The sequence below is a fragment of the Scomber scombrus genome, chromosome 10 (assembly GCF_963691925.1).
Source record: "Scomber scombrus chromosome 10, fScoSco1.1, whole genome shotgun sequence".
NCBI classification, from domain to species: domain Eukaryota; kingdom Metazoa; phylum Chordata; class Actinopteri; order Scombriformes; family Scombridae; genus Scomber; species Scomber scombrus.
The window spans coordinates 4,488,738-4,508,497 of record NC_084979.1 but is presented as its reverse complement, the minus strand read 5'-3'; the positions used below and the strand labels follow the sequence as shown (position 1 = coordinate 4,508,497).

Genomic DNA, 19,760 nt, shown 5'->3' with positions numbered 1-19,760 from the left:
ATTGACATGTCCCAGACTGTGATAACACCCCCTCCCCCAAATAATAATTTACTTTGCATTTAGTATATGGAAAATAATGAAATGTTACAGTTGTTTTATGTTAACAAACTGGCATTTAAAGGGTTAAAATCCTGAAAACGAATGAATATTTGATAGTTACTACCATAACTTATATTGATTAAAAATAATTCATGGAAAATAATATTAATTTATAATATTTTCATGGCAGTCTTTTGACGAGGACATTTTTGGCCCTATAAGTAACCCTTTTTACAATTGATTCAACTTTATTTTTCTAGTCCACATTTCAGAGGGAAATATGGTTCTTTTTACCTCACCACATTTATCTGATTATGTTACTTATTTGACATTTTACATACAAAACATATCATATAAAATGTAAGATTAAAATACACAATATCATAGCTGGAGTGTCACAGGGCATAAATGTGTTGTTCGGCCCTCCTGTCATTATTCATGGGACATAAATGACCCCAGGTTTTCTGCGTCTTCATTATTTTCTTTTAAACTTTTTTCTTTCTTTTTCAATTATGCAAAACCCAATGCACAAAAAGTTTTGATATCAAAATTAGAAACTGCTATACGGAAAATATAATATGATTAAAAATATATGAGAATGAAAATAAATGGGGGCACTAGGCTCTCCTTACAACTTTTGTCCCTTTCATTTCATGTCCACTAAGGACCTGACTCATCTTTTATTTACAGTCGATTTTTTTTGCCAGTGTGGATCCAGGGTCTCTGCTTTGGTTCTTAGATAATGAGTTAGTCTTTCCATGGAGTACATTTCCTCTATATATCCAGCCAATGTCCTGCGCTCCTTGTAATGACCTTTTTACACACCAGTATCAACATTTTGAAGATATAGATGTCCTTCTTTTGAATAAAGTCACCTGGTATCAGACCCAGGTACATAGTCCTGGGGTCCCTGAGTACCTTGTGACATAGAATCTCCTCAACAGTCTGAGTAACACTATCCTAGAATACTTGTAATTTCATACATGGCCTGGTGTGTCTTCATTTTTAGGTTAGTCATTACTTTTTAAGGCACTTTGATTAAACACAACTTATTAGGAACATAGTAGTTAGTAACATTATAATACTGTCTGTATGTAGAAATTATACACATTTGTTTAGTTCACTCTTTACTGTATATTAATCAATCAATCAATCAATCTTTATTTATATAGCGCCAAATCACAACAAAAGTAATCTCAAGGCACGTTACACATAGAGTAAGTATAGACTGTACTCTTTCATTTAAAGAGTCTATATTTAAACAGGCTGTAAATACTGTACATAACCACCTACTTACTATATATGTATGTAAAATATCACATCATTCAGTTTTTAATCATTTAGTATTTATCTCAGCACTCTTCACCTGTTTGCATTATTTGTATTGTATTGAAAGTCGAATTCCTTGTATGCGTCAATAACCAATAAAGATGATTCAGATTCTGAATGTACAACATGTTAACAATCAATATTAAAATTCGATCATAAAACTAGATTGTGACACAAGATGGATATCTGCTGTGGGACAGGACCACAAAGATGAGATAATAACCCAGGACTTGACTCAGTTGATATTGTACTTAGTGGAACAAATTCCAAAACAAGCAGTTAATCAGATTATCTACTACTAATGAACTAACACTGAACATGAGGCTTCTGGGGGAGTTGCCCACTTTGCACAGTTGATAATCCAGCCTTACTCAACAGTACATTATGTATAGCAAAAATGAGCTCCTCTATATTTAGCTGACAATACTTATGTATGTTTAGTTCATTTTTAGTGCAGTATTATTACTTGCAATGGCGTATTTAACACTGTGATATTGCTACTTTCACTGAAGTAAAGAATTAGAGTACCTCCTCCACCACTGCTAATTAAAACCATTTGATTTGACAAAATCTGCTGCTAACTGCCATTCCAACCCTTAGTTGCACCACAGTAAGCCGGATTTCCAGCCACAGTTCTTACATTCTCACCACAACGTTACAACTGTATGTCCCTGGCAAGGATTGTCTCCAAAGTCTAATAAAAAGAGTTGCTGGTTAACAGTCACCACTGCTGCTCTTTTAATATAAATTAGATCATTCTGCTTAAAAAATGAAACTTACCAGTATATGTTTTTTATTAAGTGAGGGAGAATGTTGTGAGGCGGCAGGCATCTGTATAAAGGAGCAAAGGGATTAAATCAGTTAAAAATCACAGTGGAATGTTCCTACTGCACATAATTTCCATAATGGAAAGGTCTGACATGAAATTTGCATCCTATACAGTACAGAGATCTGTGCCTGTGGAGTTTGTCTGCCATCAAAAGGAAAGGTTCACAGTATGAACAGTAAATAGGTTTTCCTCACTGTAATTATTCCTCCTGTTCATACTGACTATTAAAAGATTTCCTTCAAATGTGCTTGAAAAGGAATCTTCTAATGGTCAGTATGAACAGAAGTGATGATTACAGCAAGAAAAACTGTTTCAATGTTTATTTAGTATTTGACTGTTGTTTTAAGACAGACTTGAAAAACTGTGAACCTGCCCTTTAATTATAAGGACACTTTTACATTTTCTTTTGCCATCTTTAGCAAAGAAATAGTGTTCCGTTCCTCTCCTCAAGCCATATAGCCCTAGATCTTATCTTTCTATTTTATGTTTGTTTTTTTGTTTTTTTGTGAAATGTATATTTAATGACATCACCCTGTCATTAATGTTTATTAATCTATTGATGTAAATAAAGATCTGAACTTCAATAAATGAAAAAAAAAACAGTGATTGGGATGTGGCCAGACAATCTACTGTATATGTTTAGAGTTTGAACCCATTATTTAAGCCTGTATTCAATAATATTATATAATCACAAGTGTGTGCATACAATAGATCTGAGCTCTGTATGTACAGTACCAGTCAAAAGTTTGGACACACTTTGTCATTCAAGGGGATGGGAAGGTGTGTCCAAACTTTTGACTGGTACTGTACTTACACACAATAAAGGTGAAGGTAGAGACACATACACATAGAGTTAAAAGAGTCCTAACCCCAAGACTGTGACCATATATTATAACACTTTTCCTATTACTATTACTACTATTATACAGGTGGGTAGGTAAAAAAAACCAAACATATATACTTCTAGATATAATGACTTTTGTTTTAAGACAGACTTGAAAAATTGGGAACAGGTCCTTTAAATCTATCAATCAATAAATGAAAAAAAAAAGCATCTGGGTTTGCTTATAAACCTACTGTGTTAGTTATGTCATAATGATTCCCATTATGTTACATAGGTCGCTTATAGGTTTATTTCATTTATTTCCCTGTTGATGACTGATGTTCATGTGACCAATAAGAGGCGTGACTTTTAACGTCGACGCTGATTTGCACGAACCGGGAAGCCAGCGGTGACGTCACCGTTTACCAGAATTCCCCCTCAGCAGCGCAGCGCCGTCTGAACGACGAGCGACGACCAGCAGAGGAAAACAAATAAACCGGAGGGCTCCGCTGAGATCTGACGCTCCGCGCATCTTAACAAGACTTACTACACATTTTTCCAACCGACTTATAAAAGGTGAGACTTTCTTTTTTAACGCCGGTTAATCCTATGAACCGTTGTACCATCACTAGCGCAAAAACACACATACAGAGACATCCTGCTAACGTTACCAGCTAGCTGCTGCGATTCACGAACAAAAGACGAAGGAGGACAGCTAGCTAAACGACTCGGAACACTTTTCACTCATATATATTATAATTTACTATGAGCTATTAGCTACCATATCAATACACAAGATAAGTCTGCCTGTTTAAACTAGCTAACAGCTGTCGCTTAATTTTAATGAGTGGTCTATAGCGGCAACGTAACGTTAGCTAAAAATGACGGTAACGTGATAGACACGTAAAAGCACTTCAAAGCTATTAAAAACCGTATGCAAATGCTTCCTTCAACGTCAAGTAAGAGAATTGTCTCACGTTGAATATACTTATATGTTGTATTGTATATGTAAAGTAACGTCAATTAAGCCTCATACGTATCTTTGAGGCAAAACACAGCAGCTCACAACGCTTATTTATTTGCTATCCTTATCTGTTACGTGTAAACGCAGGTGATATATTATGGCTGCTGTATATTATGGCACAGTAGAAAAGGGTGGAGGTCAATTCAAAGCAGTGCAGACTTCCCTGTTACTGTTTTCAGTCAGTCTCCCTCCCCTCTCCACCTCTCCCCTCCTCCACCTCTTCCCCCCTGTCTCTTTCCCAGCCATGTTAAAATAACAGAAAAGAAAGAAAAAAAAAGCTGCCAAGAAGGCCACAGTCTCCTATCTAACCAATTCGTTCAGGCTGGCTGGATTCAGTCCTCTTTCCTTCCCACCAAAGTGTCCGCATTGCCAGTTGGTTACATAGTTTCTGGCCGAGTTCAAGAGTCAAGGAATGCCATGTTTGACAAGCTTTTTTTTTTTTTACCACACTGTATCTTATTTCCTTTTAGTCTCTTAAATGCAAGATATTTCCCTCTACATGTGTTAAAAAAAGAAGTAATTTCTCCATTTGAACCACAGTTGCAATAGTAACAGTGAGGATTAAGTTAGGTCATTGCCAGAGCTGCCCCCGAACAACACTCATTTTTTCCACCTCTCCGGCCTGTTTAGTTGGAGCGAGGGAGCGAAAGAGCGAGGGAGGGAGGGAATATAAAAGCGGGCAAACAAACACAGCTGAAAAGTAAACACTATTATATTAAAATGCTCTCTCTGTGTCCACCAACACAATGACAGGCTTGTGTGCGAGGACTGAGGCTAACAGAATGGAGTAGCGGCTGAAGGAGCTGGGAGAGTGAGATGTGGCAGTAATGTGATTGCGGTCAGAATGATGTGTTTATTTGAGCTTTTTCTTCTTTCTTTTTTTCTCCACCTGTTAGTGTCAGAATGAATGTGTGAACACAGGGAATCACAACCAATGACATATCAGTGTGATGTACATCCATATCGCATAGAATTGTGATGTTTTTTACTGTAAAAAATGTAAAAATGTTGTTTTTTACGATGGTTTATTTTGGCTCAAACTTTTTAGTTTCTTGTCGCTGTCAGTAGGTTTTTGGTTTAGTGTGTTTTAAGGTTCTTTCTATGTTATTCCGTCATCGTCTTTACTTTGTTTTCGTGTTCCTTATTCATTAAGCAATGTGTTCACCATACATCTTGTGATTGTGACTCACTTATTGTTGTGTGGTGAAGAAAATGGTAGAGAAAACAGCCCTATTTCACATAAAATAGTACTAAAACACCATCAGTTTTCATTTTAAAATCAGTTTTTAGCCATTTTCTACATTTTATTTAAGGATACACCTCAGCGTGACATAACCAATCCACATTTTCTACAGTTTTTTGTTAAGATCATCGTTACATTCAGTTTTGTCTTTATGCAGTGACTCAGTTTTTAGGGCGAGAAAGGAATTAAGAAGAAGAAGGAAAACAGAGAACACTGTGGTCACACCTAGTAAGAGGAAGTTAAAAAAATTGGGTAATAGCGTGCGCTTGGAATGGATCGGTACCCTGAGTGGAGATATTGGAATCCTAATCAAGAAAGGGAAAAAAATAGATTAGAGCATCTTGAGCTGTAATGATTGGTCGATTGACAGAAAATGAACCTGCAGCTATTTTAATATGTGATTAATCCTGTCAGTCATTGTTTTTAAGCAAAAAAAAAACACAATCTCCTGCTTCTAAACCTCTCAAATGTGACAATTCAATGTTCATTTTTGACCATAAATTAAATTTCTTTAAAGTTTTTGGACTGCTGGTCAAAACAAGCAAACTGGCACTCTGCATCCATTTTTTTTACTTTAAAAAAAAAATGTTGCATAGACCAAGCAAGTAATCAATTAATCGAGGACATAAGCAGCAGACTAATCGATCAGCAGCTCTGAGTGCATCCCTTTGTTATTTGACAGCTGACACTCTGGACAGAGAAAAACAGGAAGAGAGGGAGGAGGAAGAGGAGGAGGAGGAGGGGTGTAACAGAGATTCCCAGCTGGAACTGAAGAAGGGATGTTGCAGTTTAATTTAGTCTGCCGCTGACTTTCTTAACAAAAACACTAGATGTAATCCGCCTACATGAGAAGTGACCACTAACTTCCTTTTTCCCCCCCAAACTATGACAAAGCAGAAATGTGAGCTTTAGTGTGTTTGAAGGCGAATAAACGAATGAATCCACACTGAAACATACTGTACATGTGTTTATTAGTCGTCATCACAGCGCTGCGTGCCTCTGCTCGTCCTGCCTGCTTTATAATCTCAGTCAGCCGACTGCCATCTTTCATTTCCTCCTTCCTCTACGGGCCGCCACTCGTTTATGAGCAAGTCTCACAGAGTTTCAGTTAGAGACGGACCACAAGAGTGGTTCAGTTAAGGCGTGCAGTGTCATTATGGTTTTGTAACACCATGAGAACCTGAGAGACGTCGCCTGTGCTTTTTTTGCTCTCGCGTGTCTTCCTCCACCCATGTTTACTGATGTATTATGTGTTGTGGCAGGCTCAGGTATTCACCCTGTCATTATCTGATTAAATCATGAAATCAGCGAGGAAGTGCAGCCACACAGTGCTGCTCAGTTTTCATAATAATAAGTATAATAACTTTATTTTTATAAGACCTTTAACACAGGAAATGCAGCTTAAAATAGAAATTACATACACCAAGTTCTTCACAATAAAAGAGTCTAAAAGGAGCATAAAGAAATGTTAAAAAAGAATAAAAAACAGCATATAAGATGGAAAATAGAAATAGTCAAAGTTTAAAATAGTGTGTGTTACAAGTAAATACAACACAGAGTTAAGAGAATACATATAATCAAGTAAAATACATTTTAAAAGAAGTGCATCAGTGTGAAGATGACTTATAGAAAAGCTAGTTTAAGGCTAACAAGCTGACATCACTTATATTTATATATCTATCACACTAGCAATTTAGTGTGTTCCATAGTTTAGCTGATGAAGGATGAATCCTCAATTTTCTTTCATCTGTTGCTGTGAGTGTTTTATTGACAATGAATGAGACATAAAGGAATAAAAGTGTTATTCCTACCCTCTCACACACCCACACCTGTCGTCATTTAGGTCAATAAGGTGAACACAAGCTCAGTCAGCACACACCTTGAGTTCACCCCACAGGAGAACCAGATTAGATAAGATGCTGACGTAGCGGCAGGCCCGAGTGAACACATGACACACATGACAATAAGTGTTCAACACAAACCAACAGAGTCTGTTCTCGTCAATGACTTGATAAACTCACTCTACCAGCTGCTATTTATAAATGCAACATTAGTATGGGTTGATTTGACTGAGAGACAATAGAAACCTGTTTATAACATGATGGCTGAAGCTTTAATGTTTGTGCTGGGCCATCATCTGCTGCTTCATGTTAATACTGAAATAACAGGTGTTTTCTATCACTGTGATGAAGCATTATAATAAAAACATCTTCCATCTGTTTGCTATATTCTGTTACTGTTTCTCTATTGAGTTCATCATGATTTCATCATGGAGTAATAGGATAAACTGCCACATTGTCATGGATATTTTCTGTATGTAGAAATGATGCAACTTTTTTTTATAGATTTAAAAAAAATTCAAAACAAACAACATATCAAACACCATAACAGTCTAGTATATGTACACCCATACCTACTTACATACACACACATATACACATACATTCAAATATATATAAATTAAGCATAAAAAACAGGTAGATAGAATAAACTTAAAAAGATAAATAGGAAGAAAAATAAACTATAATTATTATAGTAATAAAATAATACTGAAAAAGAAATGAAGCAACTTAATGGAAAACAGTACAGTTACTGTTAAGGATTTGTATGTGTTCCTCACATTTCGATAAATGTTTTCCCCCTGACACTTAAACTCAATAAAAGCACCATAAATGTGCTAACAATATGAGCTGTCTCATCTTAAAAAGTGAGTTTCTTCCTCATCAGCTTCTCTGCAAACCCATCTAGTACATTACTAACATGAAGGTTGAGTGCTTGGCATATCAAACATTGTCCACCTATTATTTATGATTTACTTTAGTCTAATGCACAAATGCTTTCCCATAAGCTCTCCATCATTCTAGTTTGTTCTACCTTCTGCATCCACACGCACAAACTCATCTATTCATAAGTATAGTAGCTCAGGTTTGTGCTGCCAGCTCCTGACTTCTTTATCTTCACAAGTCACTCATTTTATTTCATCTCTCTTTCATTTCAAACCAGACAGGTAGGTTGTTTATTTCCTCCTCGAGACTCGTAAAAACCAAAACAATAAAGTGAAAGCAGCCGAGAGCGGCTCTCAACCACAATGATGGTTTTGATTGTGAGCGCAGGCATCCTTTTCACATCGCAGGCAGCTACTCCACTTAATGCTTAATGGAGTTTTACCTTTAGTGGATGACATTAAGGTAGTATGAGGACAACGCAGCCAACCAGGAGCTTTGTTATCTCACACGGCTACGACATCATCCCTTACTCAAAGCCCTTCACTCACAGCTGTTTGTTTTCTCCTCCTCAGGATGTCTCTGTATCCATCACTTGAGGACCTGAAGGTCGACAAGGTCATCAAGGTAAGACGAGTCAGCCATCTTTCTCTAGATAATTAGCTCTGTGGTTGCATTTTATGCCGTTGTTTTTAATGCATATGCTTTATGTGCAGTAGGTTAGTAACAGTAAACATACATTGTAGCATTTTGGAACGGAGGGGGAGTTAGAGCGGCTTGTCTACTAATTGGAAGCTTTGTAGTTCAATTCCCACCTCCTGCAGTCCACATGTCCAAGATACTGGACCTCACTCATTCATCATGATGGTTCCTTTTTCCTTCGCAACTTTACTTTCATAGTTTTTCTTTCTTTCTATATTTTACTGATGATATTATCCATGCAGTAATTGCCATTTTAAGCCAGTCGTTTAAGTAGCTTCTCCTCCTCTTGACCGTGTGCGTGTGATTGGTTCTCAGGCCCAGGCCCAGTTCGCCCAGACCACCACCCCCATGCCTGCCATCACTGAGGGAACCTACCAGCCTCAGCTTGCCACTGCTGGGATGCCTGGGTCAAGTAAGTCTCATACATATATTTATATTTATATTTATATACACCGTTGAACGTTTGAGAGAGAGTTTGTCATGCTACAAGGGCAAATGTGGTGTGGCACTCAGGAAATTGGGCAGATACTGTGAGGATGGGACAGGAAGTACGTTATCGCTTCCATGGAAAAATACGAAAGATACGCACAAATACAAAGCCCCAGAGTTTATTTTAAAATGACAATTAGATGTAGCAGAAACTCCTTCACCTGTACCTGCTCCCTTTTCTTTTTCGTTGGTGTGTGGGGGGTCTGCAGTTATTTAGAATCAGAGTGATTGTGATAGGAGGAGGAGTTAACCCTCCCCCCCCCCCCCGGAGTTCATTTTTTTTGAGTTTGTGTGAAAGTAGTTCCTGAACTCCTGTAACACTCACTCAGACGGTAGAAAAGAGAGAAAGGAGGCACCCATCAAAGATAAAAAAAAGCAGGCAAAAGATGGACGGGGGGCGTTTAGAGATTAGAGAACTTTTCTACTCATTTTCACTCACTTCTCCCTTCCCATTACCCCCCTCAATCTCTCACTCATTCACTTTCTCTTCTCTCTATTCGGATGCAAAGTCCTGCTCGCTTTCACTCTTTTTTTAACCTCAGCAGAGCTAGCTGTGAGTCGCCATGGAGACCGGCTCTGGCAGCTGTGCTGGGACGAGGCATGATAGGAGAAAAAGAGAGAGAGAGGAGGAGGAGGAGGAGTTGATTTTTTTTGAAAAGGAAGAGAGAGAGAGAGAGAGAGAGAAAGGAGGGAAGTGAGATACCCAGGGGTGTAGTAGTGGGGTGAGTAAGATGGAGGAGAGAAACAAGAGAGGGGAGGCGGCGTGATTGACATCAGCGCTGGACTGCGGCCGAGTCAGACACGCTAATTCTGTACACTGCGCTCATTCCACTGCCTTCACATCGCCCCCGACAACACCACCTTTTTCTTCTTCCTGTGATGGAAAAACACAGAGAGAACGAGAAGAAGCTTGACAAGCCTCCCTGTGTGTTTAAAGCATTTAAAGCATCAATAATCATTTACCTGGTAAAGCAAGATGTGACTTCAAGGCCCATTTCTCAGATACTGTTGCTCAAGATATACTCGTGATAAGAAGAAGGTCAGGAGAAAGTGCAGAACACTCAGCCAGCCGCCTGTTTTTTTCTCTTTCTATTTTTTGGTTTGGCTTAGGTGGGCTTGTGGGTGCAGGCGTGTGTGGAAGAGAAGGAAGAAGAAGGGAGACCGTGATAAAGCAGGAGAGCATGAAAAACAGAAATGAGGAAGAAGAAGAGAGAGGGAGGAGGAGGGGGGGGCAGGATGACTGTTACAAAAGGAAATCTCAATTTTTGGGATATTATGAAACATATCGTTTTGTTTTTTCAAGGCTGAGTGTACGATTACAGGATGAATCACGGTCTGCATTGTTCCTACATTTGCACTTTTATATGCTTTGCCAACAATTTGTGGATGTGTTTATCTCTCTCTGCTCTGTGCCATGGTCAGAGCTGTGGAGTGGGTGTTTGGGGTGGAGCACACATGCTGTTGTGAAGAAGTGGCTGACTCAAATAATGTTGACTTAAGACTTGACTCGGTAGCACTGAAGCACTGCGGTGGCACAAACACTGCTGTTGAATCACTCAACACTGACAGTATACTGACAGAAGTATTGATTTAAATCACAGAGCTACTGTCTGTCACTGGTTAATATATGTGTTGTGATCAACACAAGTCAACAGTCTTGGCCCTGATTGGTTCACATAGCCCACTATACATTTCCTAAAGTTGAGAATACATATCCATGTTAACGAGGAGGTGGTTGGGATTGACCTGGAACTCTACTGGTTGAATCATCAGTCCAAAACTTTGCTATAAATATCTTTGAACTAAATTAAAGGTACAAGTCTGTGTTTGAGGTGTGTTTCAGCAAGAAACAGCCAATCACAGAGCTTCAGAGGCGGGCACAAGCAGAAGATGACACTGATGAGAAAGCTTCAACCACAATCTGCATCTTAAATCAATGCATTGTAGATTTCTCAATCCATTTTTTAGTAATTCAGTAACCATGGCAACCATGTTCTCACAAGCCATCACTAAACTATCAGATTTCTGCTGTCATCCAACTATATAATTCATAGTAAATGTTTCATTGATAGCAGTGGTGGAAGTAACTCGAGTACATTTATTCAAGGACAGTTTTGAGGTGCTTATGTTGACGATTAAGATTTTTATCAATACTGGTACACTTATTGATACTCCCTATTGGTTTCTTTATCAATATTGTCATTTGTTCATTTTCATTACTAAACTATTGCTTTTTAATAGCTATAAATATTGTTTTTTAAAATGTCAATAACAGGGTTAGGGTTAGGGAAGGGGGAGGTTGGTTTCAGAGAGAGTTTTAAGATTTGTGGCAAATCAAACACTTATTCTACATTTGCCACCCACTCCACTGAGTTGACTGATTCTTCTGGTCTGGCTTCATGACCTGAAACAGCAGTCTCTCAGTTTGAAAAAGCAATCGATCCAATGAGCACTGCGCGAGGACCAACGATTAGCCAATCAGTGCCACAGGCGGGACTACCGCTGTTGTCAAGCTGCGTGTCAGAACCATGGAGGAGTAAAACTAGGCCAGTTCAATGCAAGCCTGTCACGTGTGAGTCTATCACAGTCCTGCTCTCCTACTAATTTAAGTCCCATTTGTTTTCATTTCTTTCTTTCAGGAGGGTGGAGGTTCCCTGCAGTGAAACAGGAAACACTGAGATCATACAAAAAGCAGTGTGTAGTCAGGCTCAAATTTAACAGCTCCACCAAATGGGGATTTTTCCCTCTAAACTTCTCACATGGTTTCAATTCAATAAATGTTCAAATGATCCAATATTTCAGCAAAAATCAAAGATTAGAGAAAAAGTCCAAAAACTGAAAACACATTTGTGTATCAGAACTTAGTTTTTTCATCTTTCCTCTCCCATTAATCATCTCACCTCCCCTCACATTTATCTGCTGACCCTTTGGAGGGGCCTGACCCCTATGTTAATGATGTCATATATAATCTTATCTCAGTCAGAGGGACCAAACCACTACTTTTACTGTAATACTTTAACTACATCAAGCTCCTAATACTTATGTACTTTTTACTTAAATAGTATTTTTCATGCAAGACTTTTACTTGTCATAGAGTATTTTTTACATTAGTGTATTGGTACTTTGACTTAAGTTTAGGATCTTCTTTTCCCACATGAATCTTTGCTCCAGTTAAACCACACAGAATACTTTCATCCACCCTCTTGACACTGTACATAGATGTTCCCAAGTGCTTTCCGAGCTCATGAGAACAGCGATTCTTCTACTTGCTTCCCTGCCTCCGTCTGTCTTTCCTTTACCCTCTCCAGGATAAATTTAGTAATCGTCGCTCTGCGGCAAGGTCAACGGCCGCCTCTCATTGCCAGAAAAGTGATGCAGTCATGCAGGCAGGCAGGCAGGCAGGCAGGCAGGCAGGGAAGAGGGACAGACAGGTAGAAAGTGTCCAAACAGTGAAGCAGACAGGAGATATGAGTTCAGGTACCTCATAATAACCAACAAGCAGATCTCCGATCCAATCGCAGATATCCCCCTAATTTGCGTAAAGACTTTGGGTGTGTATTATTACAGATCAGGTCAAACAGGAAGTGGAGGGGCTGGACACACAGAGCATTAGATTGTGGTGGCCTGGATACTGATGCCAGGAAAGTTTGACTGCACCGCAAAACACAGACAGCTCATTATCAGCATTCTTCCAGCAGAGGAATCCATGCGTGACCCCCTATCCTGATGGACGGCATGAATTAAATATAACATGTATGGAAGAGTCAGAGGAGGTGTAACATTTGTACACCTGTGAAAAACATTCAATGAAGCCTGTTTTGCAAATGTAGTGTTACTGTATTCATTAATTCATCATGTAACCTTCAGCTAAACTCTTCCATCTTCTCTCTCTCTCTCTCTCCCTCTCTCCCACCTGCTCACCTTCCCTCCATCTGCTCCCATTAATTCTTCCTCCCCACCCTCCTCCTCCTCTCTCTATTCTCCTCAGGCCTGTACCCAAATCTGGAGGAGCTGGGAGAGTACATGGGCCTGAGCCTCAATAGCGACGAAGTCCAGAGGAACCTGGCTTTGGTGCCTGTGGCTGACAATGTAAGTGTGTGTGTGTGTTTGGATGCATTAATCACATCATATTCTAGCTTTGGTGATTAAAAAATATATCCCCCTCCCCTAAAACGGTCATATCCGATTTAGAAATGCTAGTAAGATGAGCTCTCAATTAAAAAAAGCAACCAGACTTCATTTAAAAAAGGCTGTTTTTAGTAAATGAAAGCAGCCCTGAGCTCTACATATATCAGCAACAACAGCGCTGTTCTTGGAGATCCACATCACTGAATGAGTCACCGCAGGCCCCGTAGCGGTGTGTGTGGGAGGGTGTGATCTCGTCACTCCCCTACAAAGTGTGTGCGTGTGTGCATGTGTGTATGTGTGTCTCCTGCAGATGTCAAGGCTCTCGCAGCAACCTAATTCTTCAGCTGGCTCTGTAACCATCTGCGTTCTCTGTCATTGCTGATCCGTTTACATTCATTTCTTTATATTAACCGTAAAGCAAATCAGCGATGGAGATTATAAAAGCGTTCCTGATCTCATTCAGCGTCGGAGAAGATGAAATGAAATCCTCCCACGTACTCTCTTGTCTGTCTCTTTCCTCCTCGCAGCAGGTCGCAGTGCCCTCCCTCTCAGGTGTCGGCGGGATGGTGCGGCCGGTGACGGGAGGGGACGTCGGCATCAGGAGGGCAGAGATCCGCCCGGGCCTGAGGGAGATCATCCTCTGCAAGGACCAGGACAAGAAGGTCGGACTGAGGCTCAGGTCCATCGACAACGTGAGTCAGCATCGAAAAAGTCTTAGAAGGGCATTAATTATTCAGCCCAGACCACTTTGACACTCTACTGATGAAAGAGGAAATCTATCTACCCCCCCCCCCCCCTCTCTCTCTGCCTCCACTTGATATTGGGATGTGGGTCAAACTCAAAACTCCAGAGCATCACGTCAGCCTCCACGTTTAACACAGCTGCTTAAAGACGACGTTACAATTTTAGTGCTCCTTAAAATTGTTTGTAGACATGTGCTGACACAAGTGTGATGTGGTAACCTGAAACCTCCAGTGCACTTCAGCGTGAGCATGGACTGTACAGTGAAGCGGGAGACTTCTGCTGTCTTCTACAGTTCAACTTCTGACTCTTGATTTTTTTTTATATGTTTTTATTACTTCATAATTTCTTAAGAGTACTGCACTGATTAAGCATGGCTCTCCTAAAGTTTGGCATTGTAGGACTGTTTACAAACCGGATCAATATTGACACATACAAACCAAAGTTTCAGATATTTTAAAGTAGTATGTAGTAGTAGTGTAGCATTAAGCTGTTAGCCTCCAGCAGAGACGAGGAGCAGGCTGCAGAGGTTATTTACTAATTTGTGGTAGTCAGCCCCGACCCATGCTGCCTCAAGTGACATCATCACAAATTTCACACAGCTCCCCCTAGAAGCACAAAAAGGCTTTATATGACTTTTTAGGGCTGGGCATTGTTTAAAAAATGATGATACCAGTACCGATCCAAGAACCCTTAAACTAATACTGATACCAACTGAGTACTTCATTCAATACCCATCACACATTTAGGTCTCTGTCTTTTATCCGGTGTAACAGGCGTGTAGTGTAGACTCACTTTAGAGCGCTTAGGTGGCATCTTGGCTGCTGAACTGCTAAGCACGCTAACTCTTAATTCACCATGACCTTACCACTACAAGTGGGTTGTAGCTGCTGTGGCAGTGGACCAATCACATGTCGCATTAAATCGCTTGCACGGATTGGCTGTGAGCAAGTCCATACAAATAGTCATATTTTCTAGCTCTGGGTGCAAAAAGGATCGATTGCAGGTATTGTTTGACTGGAGACGTTTCAATGCCAGTTGGTATTGATTTATTTTGGTACTGATACTCAGCCCCACTGTAAAATCAGTGTAGTTCTCCTTTAGATAGAACCAAAGATGTTCAATAAGCATCACTATATTTTTGTGTATATTTGAATTAAATTGTTGCAGATAGATTATGAAAAAAGCACTGAGCTGATGCTGATGCTACTGCAGCTACTACCAGTTCTTCACTGATAAGATGGAACATGGGTTCTCTTTGTTAAACATGAAATCTTAACGTGCAATGTTTCAAAATGAATACCTGACTCAAATGTACTTTTAGAAAAACAATAAACAGTCAGTTGTTGATATTGTTAGTGAACTGTGTATGTTGCATTTAAAGGCGTGTGAGCAAATACAGGAAGTAATGCATAACTGCAATAATTTAACGCAGCCAATGAACAGAGCAGAACAGAAAGTACTATTAATGTAGATCAGTCACCTCTGGCTGATACACAGTCTGCTTCATTTGGTAGTATGGGGGTTTATGTGATCATTAATGAGAGATACATGTATTACATCTGCATTAATGCCATTAGAAAAACAAGAACACACATTTTAAAAAGTGAGTGAATAATTTCTATTGATACTTGGCCAGCTGTACAGTGCTAACAGGCTCCTGAACATAATAAATAATTCAGTGTGTATTGAGTTGCACTCATACAGTGGGCGGCTTTTGAAATGACTGAAATGAGCCGGCAAAACCAAAAAGATGTTAGTGTTGGTGATCGATGTTCTGCTGCAACACAACATCCAGCTAACACGCTTTCTTTACACTTGTGAGCTTTCTGTTGTGCCTTTTCAAATCATCTAACAATATCTGTTGAGTTACTTCTTTTTTTTCTTCTTCTCTCCAGTATGAACAATTTCTGTCTCCTGTCAATCCTCGGACTCATTTTGACTCACTTTTCTATCTCCCTCTTCTCTCTCAGGGAGTGTTTATCCAGCTGGTGCAGGCCAACTCCCCCGCGGCCTTGGCCGGCCTGCGCTTCGGGGACCAGGTCCTTCAGATCAACGGGCAGAACTGCGCCGGCTGGAACGTAGACAAGGCCCACAAGGCCCTGAAGGCTGCGGCCGAGACCCGCATCGAGCTGGTGGTCAGGGACAGGTGAGGACAGAGGATAACACCAGCGTGTGCTTTTATTTTATCAAGACGTTTTATACTACTACTTTTTATTATAATCCTCTATTAACTGAAGCAATGTTATCACAGATATAAACACTGGCTTTGGGTTACATTTTTATAAATTTTTTCGATATTTATAACCTTTAAACAGGTGAGATTTTCTCCTGTTTTCCACTTTTTATAGCTTCCTGTTAAAAGCTGGAATGAACACGAGGCCAACCCAGCTGCTTTTCTTTACTGTTTGGCTCCCTCTGCTGGCTGTTGCATATCACAGCCGTCCTTGTTTTGTTTTTACCATGAAGGGAGTTTCTTGACATCATGTCTTCTCCCATCTGTTCCTGTCTTTTTTCTCCCTTCTGTTTTCCTCATCACATAATTATTTATCATAATTAGTTTACAGGCATATTCAGGCTAAACTTCTCTCTCTCTCCCCCTCCCCTCCCCCCAGGCCTTTCCAGCGCACCGTCACCATGCACAAAGACAGCTCCGGCCACGTGGGCTTCATCTACAAGAACGGCAAAATCACCTCGCTGGTCAAGGACGGCTCCGCTGCCCGCAACGGTTTACTGACCGAGCATTACATCTGTGAAATCAACGGACAAAACATTATCGGACTTAAGGTCAGACGCTTTGTCCTGTGTGGTTTGTTAAGTGAACTAAAAATGATCCAGAGTTAAAATACAGAACATGTGTGATGCTTCTAAAATGTTTGGTGGCTAATTTTTGCACCGAGACGCGAGGAGATTTGTAAGTATGTGCAGCATCCACACATTCTAAGTCTGTTTAAATGTGACGTATTTAGTAAGTATCAGCTGCTTTTAGTCCAGTGTTTTCTACAGCAGGTGTGTAGTTTCATTCAGCTCCGTGATAACAGCTCTGAATGTGATTTTAGCCTGTTGTAGTTGCTCTTTTCAGTTTTTCTCCACTGATTTTCTTCATTCAATGCATTCATGATTACCAACTACTGCTTCTCTTTACTTTTCACACAAATATAACAGAAAATATACTCTGACTGGTTTCAAGTGAAGAGAAAACAGTTTCTGTCGTGAGACTATGCAGCTTTATCCAGAAGGTTCCCATAGTTATGATGCGGGTGGTAATGATGTAAATGATAGGACAGATATGACATTAGTAAATGGAATGCTTCAAATATTTTGTTACTTTCATTTTCAGTTTTTTGTGTATCGCCACTAAATAACTGTAAATTTGAATGTATCATTTTATGTGGTGACGGTTATGATTCATGTTACCGTATTGTCTGAGGAGTTATTTGTAGACATTGTGGATTTGGAAATTAGTGTCACCTATTCTCTAAAGCTCGCCATTGTTTCCAACACTGGAGAAAAACTGAAGTGAATGTGTTTCACTAAACTATAATCTAATCTTTCTTAATAATGACATGAGATGCTCACATGTTTCTGTGCCTGTGTGAACATTTCAGGACTCTCAGATCAAGGATATTCTGTCCACGTCCCCAACCGCCATGACCATCACCATCATGCCCAAGTTCATCTACGAGCACATGATTAAGAGGTAGGATTACCTTTTATAAGTCAAGGTCATGAACTCTAAGGATTTGTTTTGTCCATTCAGTGGTCCAGTTAGAATTCAATATAGAATGAATAGAATGGAGGATTTATTCCACCACAGATGAAGGCAGCTTTTCCACAGCAAACATTTTGACTTCTTATAACAGGAAAATAACATTATTGATGGCTCTGTTCCATTTAAAGGGGGAAGTGTGTTTACATGTAGGACCTAACATATATATATATATAGTAGTATATCAACTAGAGTTTTTAGTTTGTGCACACTATGCACAATATTTTAACTGTGGAATTTACAGGACTGATGTGGATGTGCCAAATCTGATACATTTCCTCAAGCGATGTCAACTAGACAAGTTTAAAAATGAAATAAAAGAAGTGAGGTTAGCAGACCTCTGGAGCTGGAGACTTAACAGCTCCACGCGACACCATCTCCCACTGATTTGTAGGCATTTGAGTTGCATTGTGGGCAATGAAGGCACCAGGATAAATGCCTGGGATAAAAAAGACGACATCTCTGGTTGTACACAACAGCTCGGTCCATGAAATGAAACACCTACATTACATGAATTACATTAGTTTCACCTTAATTTAATGAGGCACAATGTCTGATGAGGAAGGGACACTGCACAGTGTATAATTAGATTCTAGTCCCATTCATCAACAAGCTCATGAATATGACTTATTTCTCCCCTCCAGGATGTCCACCGGTCTCCTGCGATCAGCAATGGATCACTCCGTCCCCGAGGTGTGAAGACGGGAAGAAAGAAGAGTGTAAACTGTCAGGATGTCTACAATATACAGAGATATCTCTCTTTTTCTTACTGCTCTTTGTCTGTCTCTCTATCTCTCTCTCTCTTTCTCTCTCTCTCTCTCTCTTTCTGTCTTCATATCAAACCACCTCCTGCATCACAATCATCATCATCACCATTACTCATCATAACCTCGAGATGCCTTTTTTTTCAAAAGTTTGTTATTTTCAGTACATTTCCTTTTCTACATCTTCTCCTCTGTCTCTGTTGATATGTCTAATACTTTTATATGTTAACCTTGTAGTCTACGTATTACATGTGCTTTTTTTTTTTTTTTTTCCCTTCTTCTTTTTTTGTATTTGAGATCAAGGACAGTACAAAATGTTTGTTTTTTTTTAAAGCCATGCACACGATCATGAGTCCAGAGCTTCCTCCTCATTGTGGAGATGAATCATTGGCAAGTGACATTTCACCTTGTCAAAAAAAAAGAAAATAATGCTGTAAAAGGCGACGTTCAGCCATCAGAGCCCTACCATGTAGATCACGGCTGCATTCTCGCTCCCTGCACTTGACCTCTAATGTGCATACGTCAATAAACTGAACTGAATTAACACCATAAGCAAAATAGTTGGCTGACTTTGCTCTAGATTCGTTTACTCGGCCAGTAAAACTAATATTTTTTTAGCAGTTTTTAGTTTATTAGTGAGTACATTTTTTGACATTGAGTTTAGCTTTTTTTTCCCTCTTTATTCTAACATAATTCGATGCTCAGAAAACACGGTGAGAGTTAGCAACATCAACAGCTTCCACCTTCTCCAAGAGACGGCGATGTTATCATTGCGCCACATTCCCCGTGTGCAGGCAGAAGTCACGATGGGACTGATGTGTTTTTGAAGGTACTGGGAGCAAAATGTGTGCACATTCCAGGGGAGAGTGAAGGGAAAAAGAGGGCAGCAGTTTGTTGTCCTATGCAACTTGGGGACTCGACCCTGTCCACAAACGCTATGACAGCTACGAGACAGAGAAAAGGCACAAGCCAGCTGTTATTATCCCATCATCAGGAAAGCCAATTGTATTTTTGGATGGATTTTGTCGGTATCTGATTGGACAGGGTCTGTGCTGGGTTGACCCACTAAGTGCACTTTCCACTACCTTTTTAAAGAGGTTGTCTTTCCTGCATCCATTTCAGCAGTCGTGCTTTTTTTTTGAATGATTATTACTGTG

At 39.7% G+C, this 19,760-nt stretch overlaps 1 protein-coding gene across 1 annotated transcript; it reads left to right on the top strand.

Annotated features, from left to right (window-relative positions):
* The first annotated feature begins 3,462 nt into the window (after positions 1–3,462).
* On the top strand, positions 3,463–19,032 carry sdcbp2 (syndecan binding protein (syntenin) 2). The gene is made up of 9 exons (XM_062427407.1): positions 3,463–3,596; positions 8,586–8,637; positions 9,028–9,124; positions 13,190–13,290; positions 13,857–14,021; positions 16,044–16,219; positions 16,686–16,857; positions 17,679–17,770; positions 18,484–19,032. The coding sequence occupies exons 2-9, from the start codon at positions 8,587–8,589 to the stop codon at positions 18,536–18,538; spliced, it is 909 nt and encodes a 302-aa protein (XP_062283391.1). The 5' UTR covers positions 3,463–3,596; position 8,586; the 3' UTR covers positions 18,539–19,032.
* The last annotated feature ends 728 nt before the right edge of the window (positions 19,033–19,760 follow it).

Coding starts and splice junctions, on each gene's coding strand:
- sdcbp2 (XM_062427407.1), top strand. CDS start 8,587: ATGTCTCTGTATCCATCACTTGAGGACCTGAAGGTCGACAAGGTCATC. Junction 14,022..16,043: donor GGCTCAGGTCCATCGACAAC/GTGAGTCAGCAT, acceptor CTTCTCTCTCAG/GGAGTGTTTATCCAGCTGGT. Junction 16,858..17,678: donor AAAACATTATCGGACTTAAG/GTCAGACGCTTT, acceptor TGAACATTTCAG/GACTCTCAGATCAAGGATAT.